The sequence below is a fragment of the Anabrus simplex genome, chromosome 2, assembly GCF_040414725.1.
Source record: "Anabrus simplex isolate iqAnaSimp1 chromosome 2, ASM4041472v1, whole genome shotgun sequence".
NCBI classification, from domain to species: domain Eukaryota; kingdom Metazoa; phylum Arthropoda; class Insecta; order Orthoptera; family Tettigoniidae; genus Anabrus; species Anabrus simplex.
The window spans coordinates 1,168,113,406-1,168,129,411 of record NC_090266.1 but is presented as its reverse complement, the minus strand read 5'-3'; the positions used below and the strand labels follow the sequence as shown (position 1 = coordinate 1,168,129,411).

Here is a 16,006-nt window from a genome sequence, read left to right as displayed (position 1 = left end):
CATGGTTATGAGGGTGTTTAGGGGTTGTAGTAAGGATGTAAAGGAGAGGGCATATAAGTCTCTGGTAAGACCCCAACTAGAGTATGGTTCCAGTGTACGGGACCCTCACCAGGATTACCTGATTCAAGAACTGGAAAAAATCCAAAGAAAAGCTGCTCGATTTGTTCTGGGCGATTTCCGACAAAAGAGTAGCGTTACAAAAATATTGCAAAGTTTGGGTTGGGAAGAATTGACAGAAAGAAGAAGAGCTGCTCGACTAAGTGGTGTGTTACATGTTATAAATCTCATTTTTGGTCCGTATTGAAAATTTACAGTTCAACAACAATAAAGGTTTTTAATTTAATTTAATTTACACAGTTACAGTTACAACACCAGACTCAGAGCCAACAGAAGGGCAGCAACCAACACAACAGTAGATAAATAACTTTCAACTAACATAAAACATTATTTCAGTATCTACTGGCATTTTCTGGCAAGGTTTCAGCCAATATATTACCTACGGTGCTAAGGGCCACTTACAATTTTTCAACTGATGCTTCTGTCACGCTTCATGCTGATGAATTTCATCAGCGGCCTTGGACATATTATATTTATGACAATCATGTTTATGCGTATGTTCACGCCCTTATGTCGTTGGCTTTATATTTTTACCACTTTGGTTTTCCACTGACGTTTTAAATGAACTGTTTTAATTGGAATTTTAATGGAAGAAGTTTTAGTCTCCAACAAGATTTTAGTTTAATCATTGACAGTGTTTACATTAGCATCTTTATACATTGGTATCATTTTCCACATTTTTATGTCCCAAATTTTAATAACTGGCTACACTTTTAGCTTCCACTTGTAATATAAGTTGTACTCTTGATTGTTTTTAGGCTGAAGATGCCCTTAATTGAGGGCGAAACATGTCCCATTTAACTGTGAGTCTACCGTATTTATGTAACCACTATAAGTGTAAATAAAAGTATTGAATAGGTGGATTAAATTAAAACACCTTTATTGTTGTTGAACTGTAAGTGGTATGTTCCGAGCTGTCAGCGGAGAGATGGCGTGGAATGACATTAGTAGACGAATAAGTTTGAGTGGCGTTTATAAAAGTAGGAAAGATCACAATATGAAGATAAAAGTTGGAATTCAAGAGGACAAACTGGGCCAAATATTCATTTATAGGACGGGGAGTTAGGGATTGGAATAACTTACCAAGGGAGACGTTTAATAAATTTCCAATTTCTTTGAAATCATTCAGGAAAAGGCTAGGAAAACAACAGATAGGGAATCTGCCACCTGGGCGACTGCCCTAAATGCAGATCAGTATTGATTGATTGAAAACTGAGCTCGATAGCTGCAGTCGCTTAAGTGCGGCCTGTGTCCAGTATTCGGGAGATAGTGGGTTAGAACCCTACTGTCGGCAGCCCTGAAGATGGCTTTCCATGGTTTCCCATTCTCACACCAGGCAAATGCTGGGGCTGTACCTTAATTAAGGCCACGGTCACTTCCTTCCCACTCTTAGCCCCTTTCTGTCCCATCGTTGCTATAAGACCTCTCCCAGTATTTAATCAATAGCCTGAGTTCCCTGAGAACTGACTCATTTTTTCTGGTGCTCCATACAAGATAGTCACAGGATATGACAGTACTCCATACATCTGGTTAGAACCTGAGCTTCATGTTAGATCCCTTAAAACAACAATCATCAAAAAATTAAGTTCCCATGAGGGAACCATAATTTAATGTCACTTATAGTGAATATCAAAGTAGCAATGAGTCGGCTGCCACATTGAGGGGAAACGCTAGCCTAGTCGCCGAAGGCAGACATTTATACTAGTGGAAGCAAAAATCTCCCCCAGAGCACTATCACTGCATTTTTCTACAGAGGTTGCTCACAGTGGTATCTCAATGGTGCACTCACCACCAGAATCTTTGATAGATGTGGTAATAGAACTGATAAGCCCACTGTCACACTCGGGCGAAAACACTGGTAATTTCATGGTTAAGAGCTTGAATAGTTTGGCAATCACCGTGTTTACCTTCTTTTTTCACTCTTCTGAAGGGGTAAAGAAATCATTCAAGAAACTAGGACAAAATTCTTGACTTTTTGCTAGTAGTTTAACTTCACAGTAACACACTGAAGGTTTTCGGTGACGATTCCTGGACAACACTCTTCACATATTTAAAAGAGCATTTGAGCAGTCTTCAATGTGTCTATAACCTTAAGGATCCCTGCATTCTTTCATTTTTAATGGAAAAATTAAGAAATGTTAAAACTTAAATTTTGTTCTAATCAATTAATTAAATGTTGCTATCACAAAACCACATATTAATAGTGCATTTCCAGCATCAAGTCACAAAAAAAAAATAAAGAAAATACTAAAATGAGCAGTAATGTTTACAAAGTTAAGAGCAAGAGTGTTAAAGAAAATTATATATGTTAAGGTGACTGTGAATTCAAACTTTACCTAACATGAAGTCAGCATTTTCAGATCTCTGCAAACATTGTTATTTGGAAACAGGTTTCGGCAACAGTTTACCATAAGATTCAATATTCCAAGCAAGTCTTGATCATACACTATTTGATCAATTTGGATAACAAAGAGTGGTTTTTATAAAATATAAACAAATAGTTTGAAATGTGTATTGTCGAGAAATGAGGATAAAACAAATAATCAAAGTCCATGCCTATGGTAGATGTATACAGGCCCAGAAACCGTGAGCAAGTACAAGCATCCAAACAGTAGACTAATGTGGGCACAGGACTAGATTCACAATGTTCAGTCAGACTTTGCTAAACAAAAGTGGTGAAGGTAGATCTCCTACAGTCTTTAGTCTATACTTTAAACAACTGCATAAGAAGCAGAACTTAGCCTACTCTTCAAACACATAGTCTTGCTTGGGATTATGAACGGAGGGAAAATGTTAACCCTAGGACTGTGACATAAAAATCCCAAGAGTGTGTGAAACGAAGAACTCGAATGTTAAATAAAATGTAAATACATCATTAGATCATCCAACAAATGGTAATAAATGTATAGATTCAGAAAATCATCACGTCCGCCTACAAAACCAATCAATGTAACTTATTCAATTGGAAACTCGAAGAGCAATGTGAAAACTTACCCTTGACCATAAAACGGTTATTGTTATCGTAAGGTGAGCTATGAGGACAAGAAATCGTGCCGGAACAAGACCGTGAGAAGCGAACACCATCTCGCATTTGCTAGTAAGATGCGCTCAGAGATCAGATGAAGAAATTCCAAGACACTTCAAAATTAATCGCCCAAGTTAAGAACACAAAGCTATTCAAAATTGCAAGAACCAATGGCTGAGAGTCAAGAAACATGGGCAATTTCAATAACATTGACGAACATAAAAGGCATAATACATAGAATTTCTCGATATGGAACACTTATAACCGGTTAATAATCGCACCTGTCATTCGCAGGCATTATTTGAATATAGGTTAAAGTTTCCATGGAGATGGATTTATACGAAGCAGGTTTGCCAAAGTAGGAAAACGAAAAGTAATCAGAGTTCATCACCGCCGTCTCAATCCTACATACTGCCTGCTCGATGCCATGTGGTTAACATGCTTCTCAGCGTGAGCTCTTAGTTTCACGAACCTCCGCTAGGGGCGCCAGCTAACGCACCCAACTTACCTCCGTACCCACGTTATTGTGTTCCAGTGCGTTTGCATCGAGCATTTAAGTGTGTGTCTCTGGTTGTAAAATGATTCATTGTTCTGTTCCTCTCTGTATATCAAAGCAGGAAATCTAAATTCTTCAGGTGTGAGGATTCGTGTTATCCCCCAAGTAAAGAACTTTGGGAAAATTGGCTTAACGCTATATCATGGCAAGAATCAACCAAGGGTAATTCTCGTGTTTGTAGCCTGATTTGTAGAGATGGAGATGAAAGATAAAACTAAAAGAAAAATATATTGAAGCCAGAGAGAGTGCTAGTCGGTCTTTGAATTATCCCCATTACCTTCAAACCAGAAAAATAGCTCCATGAAAAACCAGACAGCGACAAGATATTTCTTCGGAAGAAATCTGTGATGAAACAAGCTCTTCATCTGCAGAAAATACATTGGATGACGAGTACGAAATTCATTTGAACAACAATGTATCAATCCAAGTCAATATTCCAACGAGTAAGAATGACAGCAGTGATCAGAAAATCAGATATTAGAAGCTTCGATCAAGAATTCTGAGACTGCGATAACAGCTGATGACTAACCATAATGAAGTTAAAAGACTAGAGAGACAATTCGAAGACAACCCAGAAAATGGTCGTCTGAATAATGTAAAGGAAGCAGCTAAATATAATATCTTAAAAATCATATCAATAATTTGCGCAAGATAAAATCCGCGCAGTCAGAACAAATCACAGGGTACTATGTGACGTGGGAATAGTATCCAGACGGTTATGAATATGGCAGGACTCCTGTGTTGAAACACCGGATCCCGTGAGATCTCCGAAGTTAAGCAACATTGGGCGTGGTCGGGAGTTGGATGGGTTGCCACGCGCTGTTGGTGGGGGGTAAGGGAATGGAGGAGCGGAAAGGAACTGGCCACCCTACCGCACGTAAACTCCGGCTCAGGAGCACCTCTGCGGAGGTTCCGACCTGCCTTCGGGCAGAATAACCCTTACCTTACCTGCTCTGATGTCAGCTCCGTCACAAAGTACTCTGGACAGGTAGCCTAAATGGAAAATGTTGATGGTGTTTGTCGGGATTTCTCAATTAGTGAAGGAAAGACGTAGAGCTGAATGCAAAACTCTCAGACCAACAGAGAGGAGCGTAACAGTAATCGCCGATTAAATGGCTAATTAGGTACTGCTACTCTACGACCGAACCAGTGACAAGTTCGTTTGCGTGGTCAAAGTCGAAGGTGTATGTATTGTAAAATCTCCTGCTCTCGCGAATAAAATATTGTGTATTCTTGTTATCCGACTTTGAAAGAAGTTCCCAAGTCCTGCTGCCTATTTCCTCGCTAAAGGCTTAGAAGTCTCCTATGTATCCCATTTAGTTCAGAAATGATTACTGTAATGCCTTTCAGCAAAACAATCCAGATTGTGTGAATTTCTGTTCACCAACAGATAAAATGCTTACAATGGTTGAATGATGATTTCATCGAGTACGTAAAATAATTCGCTTGGAATCAAAGCGGGAAGAACTGAATTGTCTGACTAATGACACAGCAGATGCTGTCTCGTTAACGGTGAAATATATAGTGGAATATGTGTCCTAACTGTTACAAAATCGGTTATTTTATGTTCTCACTAGATTATTTTCTGGAGACGCAATATAAGCTCTGTTTAGTTCGGTGAGAGTGGGTGGTGGATTTAATGACATGGCGAACGTACGCACTACGTTATGAGCTATAAAATCTATCCTGAAAATTAATCATGAACAAAGGGTCAGCGAAATAGTGATAGAAATTTTTTGCGTCCACTGCTGGTAAATAACAGTAAGAAAAGTACGGAAAAGGTGCTCCGTTACACGTGTCGAGAAAATTCTGAAACTGGTATGTACCATGCAGCAAGGGATGATCCTAATATGTCTACTGTAACTGGTAAGATTTTATATATTTTACGTTTCTGTATCTTAAGCCAAGCTCAAATGTGAAACGTTAGTATCTGTATGTGCATTATCTTCTCAATTAGTAACATGTTAAGGATTTTTCATTTTATACTGGTGTTACGGACCAAATCTCATTTAACCAACATGTGCTCTGGGTGCGGTAAGTGCTGCCATCTGCAATGTCGCTGTAAACGCAATTCTTGCGGCACAGAGCAGGCAGTATATAGAGATTGAGATGGCGGTGGAGTTGATAAAATACTTCACGGCCGACTTGATGCGTCGCTCTAGCTAGCTCATTTACGGAGCGCAGCGAGGGATCCAGTCGGCCGTGCTGCGTCTCTCCAGCTAGCTCCTTACCGTTGCCTACGTTATAATACAAGGCCTGGAAATAGAGCCCGTAAAACGCTATGGAAGTGGTTACACTGAAGTTCAATGCCGGGCCGCTAGGATCGCTATCTTGCCCCTGCCTACCAGGCTCGCGCATTTAAACGTGTTCATTAACTGAGTTGGTTGTGAATGTATTATGTATTCGTCTGATGTTGAGCATTCGCAGTTTCAGTCATGGTTTATTCACGAGAAATTAAAGGTAGTGGAATTTCGTTTCACAAGTTTCCAGTGAATGTTCAATGTTCGAAACATTATACAGAGGAAGTGTTACGCACGGGATACGACTTCAAGCTGATCGAAGTAGGCCACTGTTCCTAAGTTTTGATCCGAGTTACCGTACGTCATAAGAATCGGGCGATCCCAAAATTTGTCACTGGACTTTTTTTAAACTATGCTACCGTGACCGGCAATCATTTGAGAGGCATCTCAAAAGTGAAGCTTCCACGGTGTGAAGAATTATTTAATTTAATTTCCGGGTTGAACCGTGTTGTACTTGTACGCATATCACGTACAGTTTGCCGACGTTTCGAATACATTGCAGTATTCTTTGTCAAGGCGACTGAAATACCCCTACTCGATCCGAGGTAATCAGTCTCCCAGGCAAAAATTGTACTACTAGAGTGGCCTTGATCTTGGCCTTTTTTATCCTAGCCCTTCTAGCTGACGTAAGCCCTGGCTGTCTCGCGAGACTTCTGGAAAGTATATGTCACAGCCAGGTAGTGGGGGCTTGCCCGCGCTGTTATGTAATGGGGTTGCGGCCCGTGTGTTTATGTTGTGGTCTGTATGTCTTAAACTATGAATGATATGCATCCAAGAATTACTGATTTTGTATCCTTCTTCTAAATTTATGTTGTTCGGATGTTTCTTGATTTCGATAGCCTCGCGGATTTTCCTTTCCAGATTCCAAGGGATAGCTGCTAGGATCTTGGTCTTGTCGAATGATATTCCGTGCCTAGTTTCGTAGGAATGCTTGGCTGCTGCTGAAATATCTGTGTTTTGGTTCTTGGTGTGACGGATATGTTCTTTTAGGCGGGTGGAGATCAGACGTTTTGTCTCACCTACATAACAAGCTCCGCAGCTACATTGAATGTAAGCATTTTATCTACATTGAATGTAGCTGCGGAGCTTGTTATGTAGGTGAGACAAAACGTCTGATCTCCACCCGCCTAAAAGAACATATCCGTCACACCAAGAACCAAAACACAGATATTTCAGCAGTAGCCAAGCATTCCTACGAAACTAGGCACGGAATATCATTCGACAAGACCAAGATCCTAGCAGCTATCCCTTGGAATCTGGAAAGGAAAATCCGCGAGGCTATCGAAATCAAGAAACATCCGAACAACATAAATTTAGAAGAAGGATACAAAATCAGTAATTCTTGGATGCCTATCATTCATAGTTTAAGACATACAGACCACAACATAAACACACGGGCCGCAACCCCATTACATAACAGCGCGGGCAAGCCCCCACTACCTGGCTGTGACATATACTTTCCAGAAGTCTCGCGAGACAGCCAGGGCTTACGTCAGCCAGAAAGGCTAGGATAAAAAAGGCCAAGATCAAGGCCACTCTAGTAGTGCAATTTCTGCCTGGGAGACTGATTACCTCGGATCGAGTAGGGGTATTTCAGTCGTCTTGACAAAGAATACTGCAATGTATTCGAAACGTCGGCAAACTGTACGTAATATGCGTACAAGTACAACACGGTTCAACCCGGAAATTAAATTAAATAATTTGAGAGGCATCTTCAAACTCAGAAATCTTAAATTAGGAAACCAACGAGGAAAATAATTTGCCCAACAAATTTCACGAAAATGAATGTAGCAAGAGCTATAAATATTGTATTTTACCCTGAAACAATCTCTGGTCTGTAAGGTATGGAGGTGGTTTTGTCCCGAGAGCATAAAATACAGTTTAAACTAAGCCATTTGTTTTATGGAGCATTTTATTAAATTGTTCAATGCGCATAACGTCTGCAACACCTCACATGGGACATATTCAGGAACGAAAACAAACGAGCATCTTTTAACCGGGCGAGTTGGTCGTACGGTTAGGGGCGCACGGCTGTGAGCTTGCGTCCGGAAGATAGTGGGTTCGAATCCCACTGTCGGCAGCCCTGAAGGTGGTTTTCCGTGGTTTCCCATTTTGACACCAGACAAATGCTGGGGCTGTACCTTAATTAAGGCCAGGGTCGCTTCCTTCCAACTCCTAGGCCTTTCCTATCCCATCGTCGCCATAATACCTATTTGTGTCGGTGCGATGTAAAGTCACTAGCCAAAAAAGAAACGCATCTTTTAGTACTGAAGATGAACTCCTCAGTTGGTTAATTAATGATTTCCTGTTATATATTAAGAAACTTAAATTGCATCCAGAGAAAGTAAAAAAGAATCATGAGAGAAATGTATCAGGCATAAATCTTGACTACCCAGTCCACTGTGGCCTGCATAAAATACCTCATAAGTATACATTTGCATTATGCATTGATGAGGAACCTAACGAAATATGACATCGAGCTCTTCTTCAGCTACCGTGACCTAAGACGCCAAGCGGAATACAATGACATTATGGTTCGTGTGGCAAAAGAAAAAACAGACTGTAAAGGCTGTTTAGAACATATCTGTTCTCGAGCTACTCAAGTCCAACATTGTGTCTTATTCGTTTTCAAGATCGAGGAGCCCTCAGATACCGAAAATCGTCTGTGGCACTTCTGCAGTGAACGACGGAATTTGTCACTTCCGCTACGCAGTACTTGTCCCGAAGAGAGTTACTAAAAGGTGTACGTTTATTTTTTCGAAAGACATGTTCAACAGTGAAATTAAGTGTGGAAAGTGTAAAGGCGACAAACCATCTCTTTTTCTACTATGAAAATTTCTGAGACCTCTGTTAGACACATTGCTTTGAACCACTCAAGTAGAAGAGAGAAAGTTTTGAAACTTGATAAGAAGCCCCTCAGAAGGAAAGTTTTGAAACTTCAATGACATATCCAAGCCAATGCAGCACCGTTCTATAAATAAAGTACTGTCAATACTCGCAAAAACATTCAGTTCTTTTTATTTAGGATATACTTTACTTATTGACATAATACAAGGGGGCAAGACCGCGATCCTAGCAGCTGAATGGTAAACTAGGAAGCAACCCGTTTCCACGAGTGCATTTCAAGGCCTTGTATTATAGCGTAGGCAACGCTCCTTACCGGCCTTGGCAATCGGGTCCACGCACTGTAATCGGAGTAGTTACACCGCTCGACACATGGCGCTGGCGGCCGACCTATTTGCGGTAGAAATGTATTCTTCTTTATGGAAAATATATTGACTTTGATTGCCGATTTATCATAATTTAGAGTTATGGAGAATGTTACATAGGTTAATACTGTTAAAGTGATTAATCCTAAAGGTTACTTTCGTTGATATTTGCCAAAATGATGTCGTGAAATGAAACTGCGGGGAGATGACTTAGTCCAGCTGACGTTCTTATATTGACTCTGATTGGCGATGTATCTTAATTTAGGGAATAAGATAGTATGTTACATTGATTAATATTGTTAAAATGATTAATCCTAAAGGCTACTTTCATTGATATGTGCCAAAACAACGTCGTGAAATGAAACTGCGGAGGATGGCGTAGTCCAACTGACGTTCCTTAATTGTGAGGAATAATAGTAATCGTTGTTATTATCATGGCATTTAGGTACATAGCAGAGCTTACCACAATGCTTTTGTCTTCTGATGTTAATATTGATATTAAGAGTCATTGTTAAAATTAGAGTTTTAAAATTCTTCAAGCGCTGATCTCAGGAAGGGGACTGGACAAAACATAAAAGTCTTACTTTTTCCATGTTCGTTGTATGCATAACATAAATATTTTGACTCAAACATGTTTAAATTTTAATTTCAATATATATAGTTTCAGATTACATTTCATTCATACCTTTCACTAGAATATTAAATACCGGGCAAGTTGGCCGTGCTAAATTCAGACAATAATTTTTACTTCAAATGCAGTAGTGTGGAACAAGTCGGCCACGCGGCGTGCAGCTGTGAGCATGCATCCGGGAGATGGTGGGCTCAAACCCCACTGTCGGCAGCCCTGCAGATGGTTTTCCATGCTTTCCCATTTTCACATCAGGCTGTACCTTAATTAAGGCCACGGCCGGTTCTTTCCCACTGCTAGCCCTTTCCTATTTCACCGGGGTCATAAGACCTATCTGTGTCGGTGCGACGTAAAACAAATAGCGAAAAAGAAGAAGAATTTTAAATAAAAATTCAGTGAGAGAAAAGTATTTTGAGTAAATAAATTGTAAACTGTTCTCTGCTCGATGATGATGATGCTTGTTGTCTAAAGGGACCTAACATCTAGGTCATCGGCCCATTGCTCAGGTAACAACTCTCCATACATTGGCCTTACCTTCATAGCAGTAGTGATTCTTACTTGTCAATGTTTAAATGTTAAAGTTCACATTATCTGGGATAAAAATTTGTTGTGTTGCTGTTATATGGCAAATACGAAACCGCCTAAAGGATTATTCTATGAAAGAAAATTCATGGGTAAAAATACCTGATTAGCGTGATTACTTGCCACTCCCGCAGACCCGGGTTCGATTCCTGGCCCTGCCAGAAAATTTCAAAAGTGGTACGAAGGCTGGAACGGGGTCCACTCAGCCTTGGGAGGTCAACTGTGTAGAGGGGGGTATCGATTCCCACCTCAGACATCCTCGAAGTGGTTTTCTATAGTTTCCCACTTCTCCAAGCAAATTTCGGGATGGTAACTAAATTAAGGCCACGGCTGCTTCCTTCCCTCTTCCTTGTCTATGCCTTCCAGTCTTTCCATCCCCAACACAAGGCCCCTGTTCAGCATAGAAATTGCGACCGCCTGGACAAGGTATGGTCATTCTTTCCAGTTGTATCCTCCGACCCGCAGTCTCACGCTCCAGCTCCAGGATACTACCCTTGAGGTGCTAGAGGTGGGTTCCCTCACTGAGTCCGAGAGAAAAGCCAACCCTGGAGGGGTAAACAGAGTAAGAAAGAGAGAAAGAAAGAAAGAAAGAAGGCAAATACCCGAAATGGAAAACTAAGATAAGAGTGCTACCTGCTTTTAGCCACTCCGTAGTTTTGTCCTGGTCTACAGAGAATTAGTGAAATGATAATGTCCCTTTGTACTTTTTTCCTGTTCAGAATACAAAAAAGGCACACAGCAATATATATTCGAATATTTCCTAACACGGTTAAAGGAAAGCAAACCACCACACCATTAAAAAACGAATTAGCGCATAAATTAAAATTCTTGTTCAGGACGAAGTTACAGCGAGAAATCACTTTGTTCTTGTTTCCATGAAATTTCTGCTCGAAGTACGAAAAGGTGCACAAGAATGTCACAAATTCCAAGATTTGTAAACAAATTTTAAAGCATATAATCACCATACTACACAATAAAAAATAAACTCACTAGCGCATAACTATCAGATCTCAATATCAAGCCATCAAGCACCTCATTGCGAACACATTGCCAACATTTACGACAGCAAAACCATATAAATAAAACTGGAAATGCGGTAATTTGCGGCATACAGCTTCCTGTCAGTGGTTAGTAGTCCAGCGCTCCAGCGGAATTACGGTGAAACTTTCCAATTACAGTTTTATGCTGGGCTTCACAAGCGATTGTCAAGGACGGTATAAAGAGCGCACCGAGGGATCCAGTCGGTCGTGAATACTTATAATAAGTTCTTTGTTACACAAACAGATCGCAATAATATCTTCACGGCATATTTCGAAATATATTTTATATATACATATATATTTTTTCAAAGATGAACTCTGAAAGTTGAGTTGTAAAGTATTGAACTACAGAAGGTCAGAAAGTAAACAAACAGATTCCCAAACAGCATTGCCAAGAACAGTCAGTGTCAACCACGCCATTCTCACGGACTCTTGTTGTTTTGAAAGTCATGATACATTCCCTAAAGCCATATTATATCTTCATAACACTAGAACGCACGCGATAACATGAAAAAACTTAAATTTAGAATAAAATTTCAGTTATAAGTCCAAATACTTCTCATTGCCTTTCCTCAAAAGTTATCTCTGATCAACAGGTTACGGTAGAGGTAAATCACAAAATCACGACGGAAATATTTGGCGTGAAACAGAGTAACTAAATGCTCGGAACCACAAAGGATAATTTAAAGAAACAGTTCATAATTCAATGACAATCACTACCAAATGCAACTAAACTAATCTAAATGTAATCTTCAACTAATAATCATGAGCAAACTAATAGTGTGCTAATAGTGATGTATCATGCAAAACTTGTCCGCCATGGTAGTAGCACAGATATCAAATACAGTAGAGATAATACGCCACACTTACGGATTTCGCCTTGCTAAAATGGGAGACAATTCGACGTTGGCGCTCCTAGTGACTTGACCTGAACAAATTGCGCTAAATTCAAATATCAATGGAAATGTATGTACGGAAATGGATAAATAAATTACGTCTAGAAAGAAAGTGTTATTGAGATATTAACTTCGAAGTTGCTAAAGCAATTCTGGATAAATGAATGAAGAATTATTTAAAAGGTTATTATTCAAAGACTGAAGTTAGACACATAAACAAGATATGAAATAGGCTGCTGTGAAATGGCTTGATCTTTCATTTATGCATTACTTTTTTAGTTTTAGCATTCCTGCCTGAACTTTTACGGTTGGATTTGTCTTTTTTCTCATTTAAAAACATTTTATCATCACATTAAGACACTTGTCAATAAAAATATCAGCACATTCCTTACACACATTCCTTAAAATCTGGACAATTTTCCTCTTAATATGAAGCCTACTAACAGAAAGCAAATCTATAAAATCCCGGCTTTAATCTGAGAAGAGGGATAAAAGAAAGAAAAGTATGAAAATATCGTCGATAGTGATGCTTTGAGGAATATTTACGTACAATTAGAGTAAAAATATTCCCTTGGCTGTATAGTCGAGGATTTTTAAAGTCTCTGGCCTGGAAATGATCTGAACAGATCTTATAATTCTTATATAAGCGTAACGTCCCTTCTTTCTTGTACACCTTATCCAAATCACTTCTGTGACATTTCAAAACCCACAGATCACACCTACAACAACACATCGGGATTGAAGGTTAACTGCTGCACTATACAATAAAATATGCGTATTACATTTCATGCCAGTTAAAATATGGGTCGAGCACATCAGAAGATTATGAAGTACTATAAAAATCTCTGTCACTGGAAGAATATATATGCAAACACAATATTACTTACATATTCTTGTCACGAGGGAACCTGAAGAACGACCGCGCATTTTCTCTACTTCGTAATTACTGCAGCCAAACACAGCACATACCTTTCCCCTCATGTTGAGAGGAGATATCAAGGAATGACACACGCTACTATTTAATTACGTCAACTCACTGAAAACGCATAAATAACACAAAAAACTTCATACAAAAATACACGTGTTCTTATGAGAGAATCAGTATTGTTCAGGTCTATCCGCTAGAATGAGCTCCAATATCTGTCCGTCGATATCTCGCTCAGTGTCGCGTATTATCTCTACTGTATTTGCAGACATATAGACTGGTAGCGCTCTATCTCATAGTAATGGTGCTAGTGAAGCCGGAAACCTGCAGCCGCCGCCACCTTACGTCACTACACACCTACTGTAAATGTGTGTGCCACCGAGTTACTTGCAGTTTTGGTTTATGCTGTTTTTAATGTATATTTTGCATTAACTATTTGGCAAACTACTGTGTGGCAGAATGGTGAATACCTGCATAGTGTTTGGGTGTGGTTTTTTGTATTCACGAAGTAAGAAGAAGGGAGGAATTGGAATTTCAATACACCGGTAAGTGGCTTACATGGTCTCATGTACACTTGTTATCTAGCTATTAATGAAATTAAATCCACTATTAAAGATACCTAATTATATAGGAAACAAAGATCACTTCCTTCCGATGTATATTTGTGGCGTTAGCCCCCTTATGGTGGAGTGTGGCTTAGTCGTATTATTAATAATAATAACAATAATGATAATAGTAATAGAAATGTTGGTGCAACACTTATTATAGGTTAAGATTTTTAATTGGATAATAGTAGTCTCGGTCAATCAATCACTACTGATCAGCATTTACGGCAGTCGCTCAGGTGGCAGCCAACGGCCGTAGCCGTGTTGAAAGACCGAATCCCGTGAGATCTCCGAAGTTAAGCAACATTGGGAGTGGTCAAGATTTGGATGGGGTACCACGTGCTGTTGGTGGGAGGTAAGGGAATGGAGGAGCGGAAAGGAACTGGTCACCCTACCATACGTAAATTCCGGCTTAGGCACACATCTGCGGAGGTTCGGATCTGCCTTCGGGCAGAATACACCCTTACCTTTCCCAGGAGAAATTTATTGAACACCTCCCTTGGTAAGTTATTCCAATCCCTAACTCCCCTTCTTATAAACAAATATTTGCCCCAATTTGTCCTCTTGAATTCCAACTTTTCTTCATATTGTGATCTTTCCTCCTTTTGAAGACACCGCTCAAACTTATTCGTCTACTAATGTCATGCCATGCCATCTCTCCACTGACTGCTCAGAACATACCACTTAGTCGAACAGCTCGTCTTCTATCTCCCAGGTCTTCGCAGCTCAAACTTTGTAACATTTTTGCAGTGCTCTTTGGTTGAAAATCACCCAGAACAAATCGAGTTGCTTTTTTTGTGGATTTTTTCCAGTTCTTGAATCAAAACATTCTGGTGAGGGTTCCATACACTGGAACCATACTCTAGTTGGGGTCTTACCGGAGATTTATATGCCTCCTCTCCTTTTCATACTGACTACAACCCCTAAATACCCTCATAATAATGTGCAAGGATCTGTACCCTTTATTTACAATCCCATGTGGTAAAATCTGACCTAACTCAATGAAGGACTAGCAAATAATATACGGCACTAATAGCCTCTAGTTAATAAAACTAAATACATCACTAACACACATCTTTTTTGCTGGTGGTTTTTACGTCTTTTACGTCGCACCGACACAGATAGGTCTTATGGCGACGATGGAATAGGAAAGGTCTAGGAGTTGGAAGGAAGCGGCCGTGGCCTTAATTAAGGTACAGTCTCAGCATTTGCCTGCTGTGAAAATTCGAAACCACGGAAAACCATCTTCAGGGCTGCCGACAGTGGGATTCGAACCCACTATCTCCCGGATGCAAGCTCACAGTCGCGCGCCTCTAACCGCACAGCCAACTCGCCCAGTAACACACATCTTAAAGATATGTTGTAAAGATGTCAAAAATAATGTTAAAATTAGAGTGGAAGGTGTAGAGTAACCTTGCATAAATCGAAATAGGTGTTAGGTTTATTATAACAGAATATTGTTTGACTACCATATATCTCAGGATTTGTGATAGAGTTGTTTTTTCAATTCTCTACAATATAGTACATGTAAGAAAGTAGTTGTACAAAAATAATATTCTTATTCATTCATTTCTTTTCAGAATAGGTGTTATCTGTACGCCTATGTTCCTACGAAAGCTGTTGTTAACGTGTGCAAACTTCCTGAGATGTATTTCAGATCGAATACATGTAATGGTTCACAGGTTTAAGCTGTCTTGAAACGGAACATACCTAATGAAGTCACAGCTCAGTTGTATGAAACAACTTTGTTTTTAAGGCTAAGCTCACATGCTTTAGATCTAAATCCAATGGTGTTTATCGCCTTATTACTACCTAATAACAATAACCTTCTTCTTCTTTTTCTACCGCTTTTCCCACACCTGTGGGGTAGCGGGTGCGAAATGTGTCGCACATATGTATTTGGCTCTGTTTTACGGCCGGATGCTTTTCCTGACGCCAACCCTATATGGAGGGATGCAATCACTATTGCGTGTTTCTGTGGTGGTTGGTAGTGTGTTAATATGAAGAGGAAAGTGCTGGGACAAAATCAAACACCCAGTCTCCAAACGAGAAGAATTAATCAGAGACGATAAAAATCCCTGACCCGGCCGGGAATCGAACCCGGGAACCTCTGAACCGAAGTC

The 16,006-nt window shown here is 39.8% G+C and overlaps 1 protein-coding gene across 1 annotated transcript in view; it reads right to left on the bottom strand.

The window, feature by feature from the left end:
• LOC136863380 (transmembrane protein 107) overlaps positions 1-3,390 on the bottom strand; it is a 56,614-nt gene extending 53,224 nt beyond the window's left edge. Inside the window, exon 1 of the mRNA XM_067139783.2 lies at positions 3,112-3,390. Coding sequence (XP_066995884.2) covers positions 3,112-3,201 — 90 coding nt within the window. The 5' untranslated portion in view covers positions 3,202-3,390. The remainder of the gene's footprint in view (positions 1-3,111) is intronic.
• Between the last annotated feature and the right edge of the window lie 12,616 nt (positions 3,391-16,006).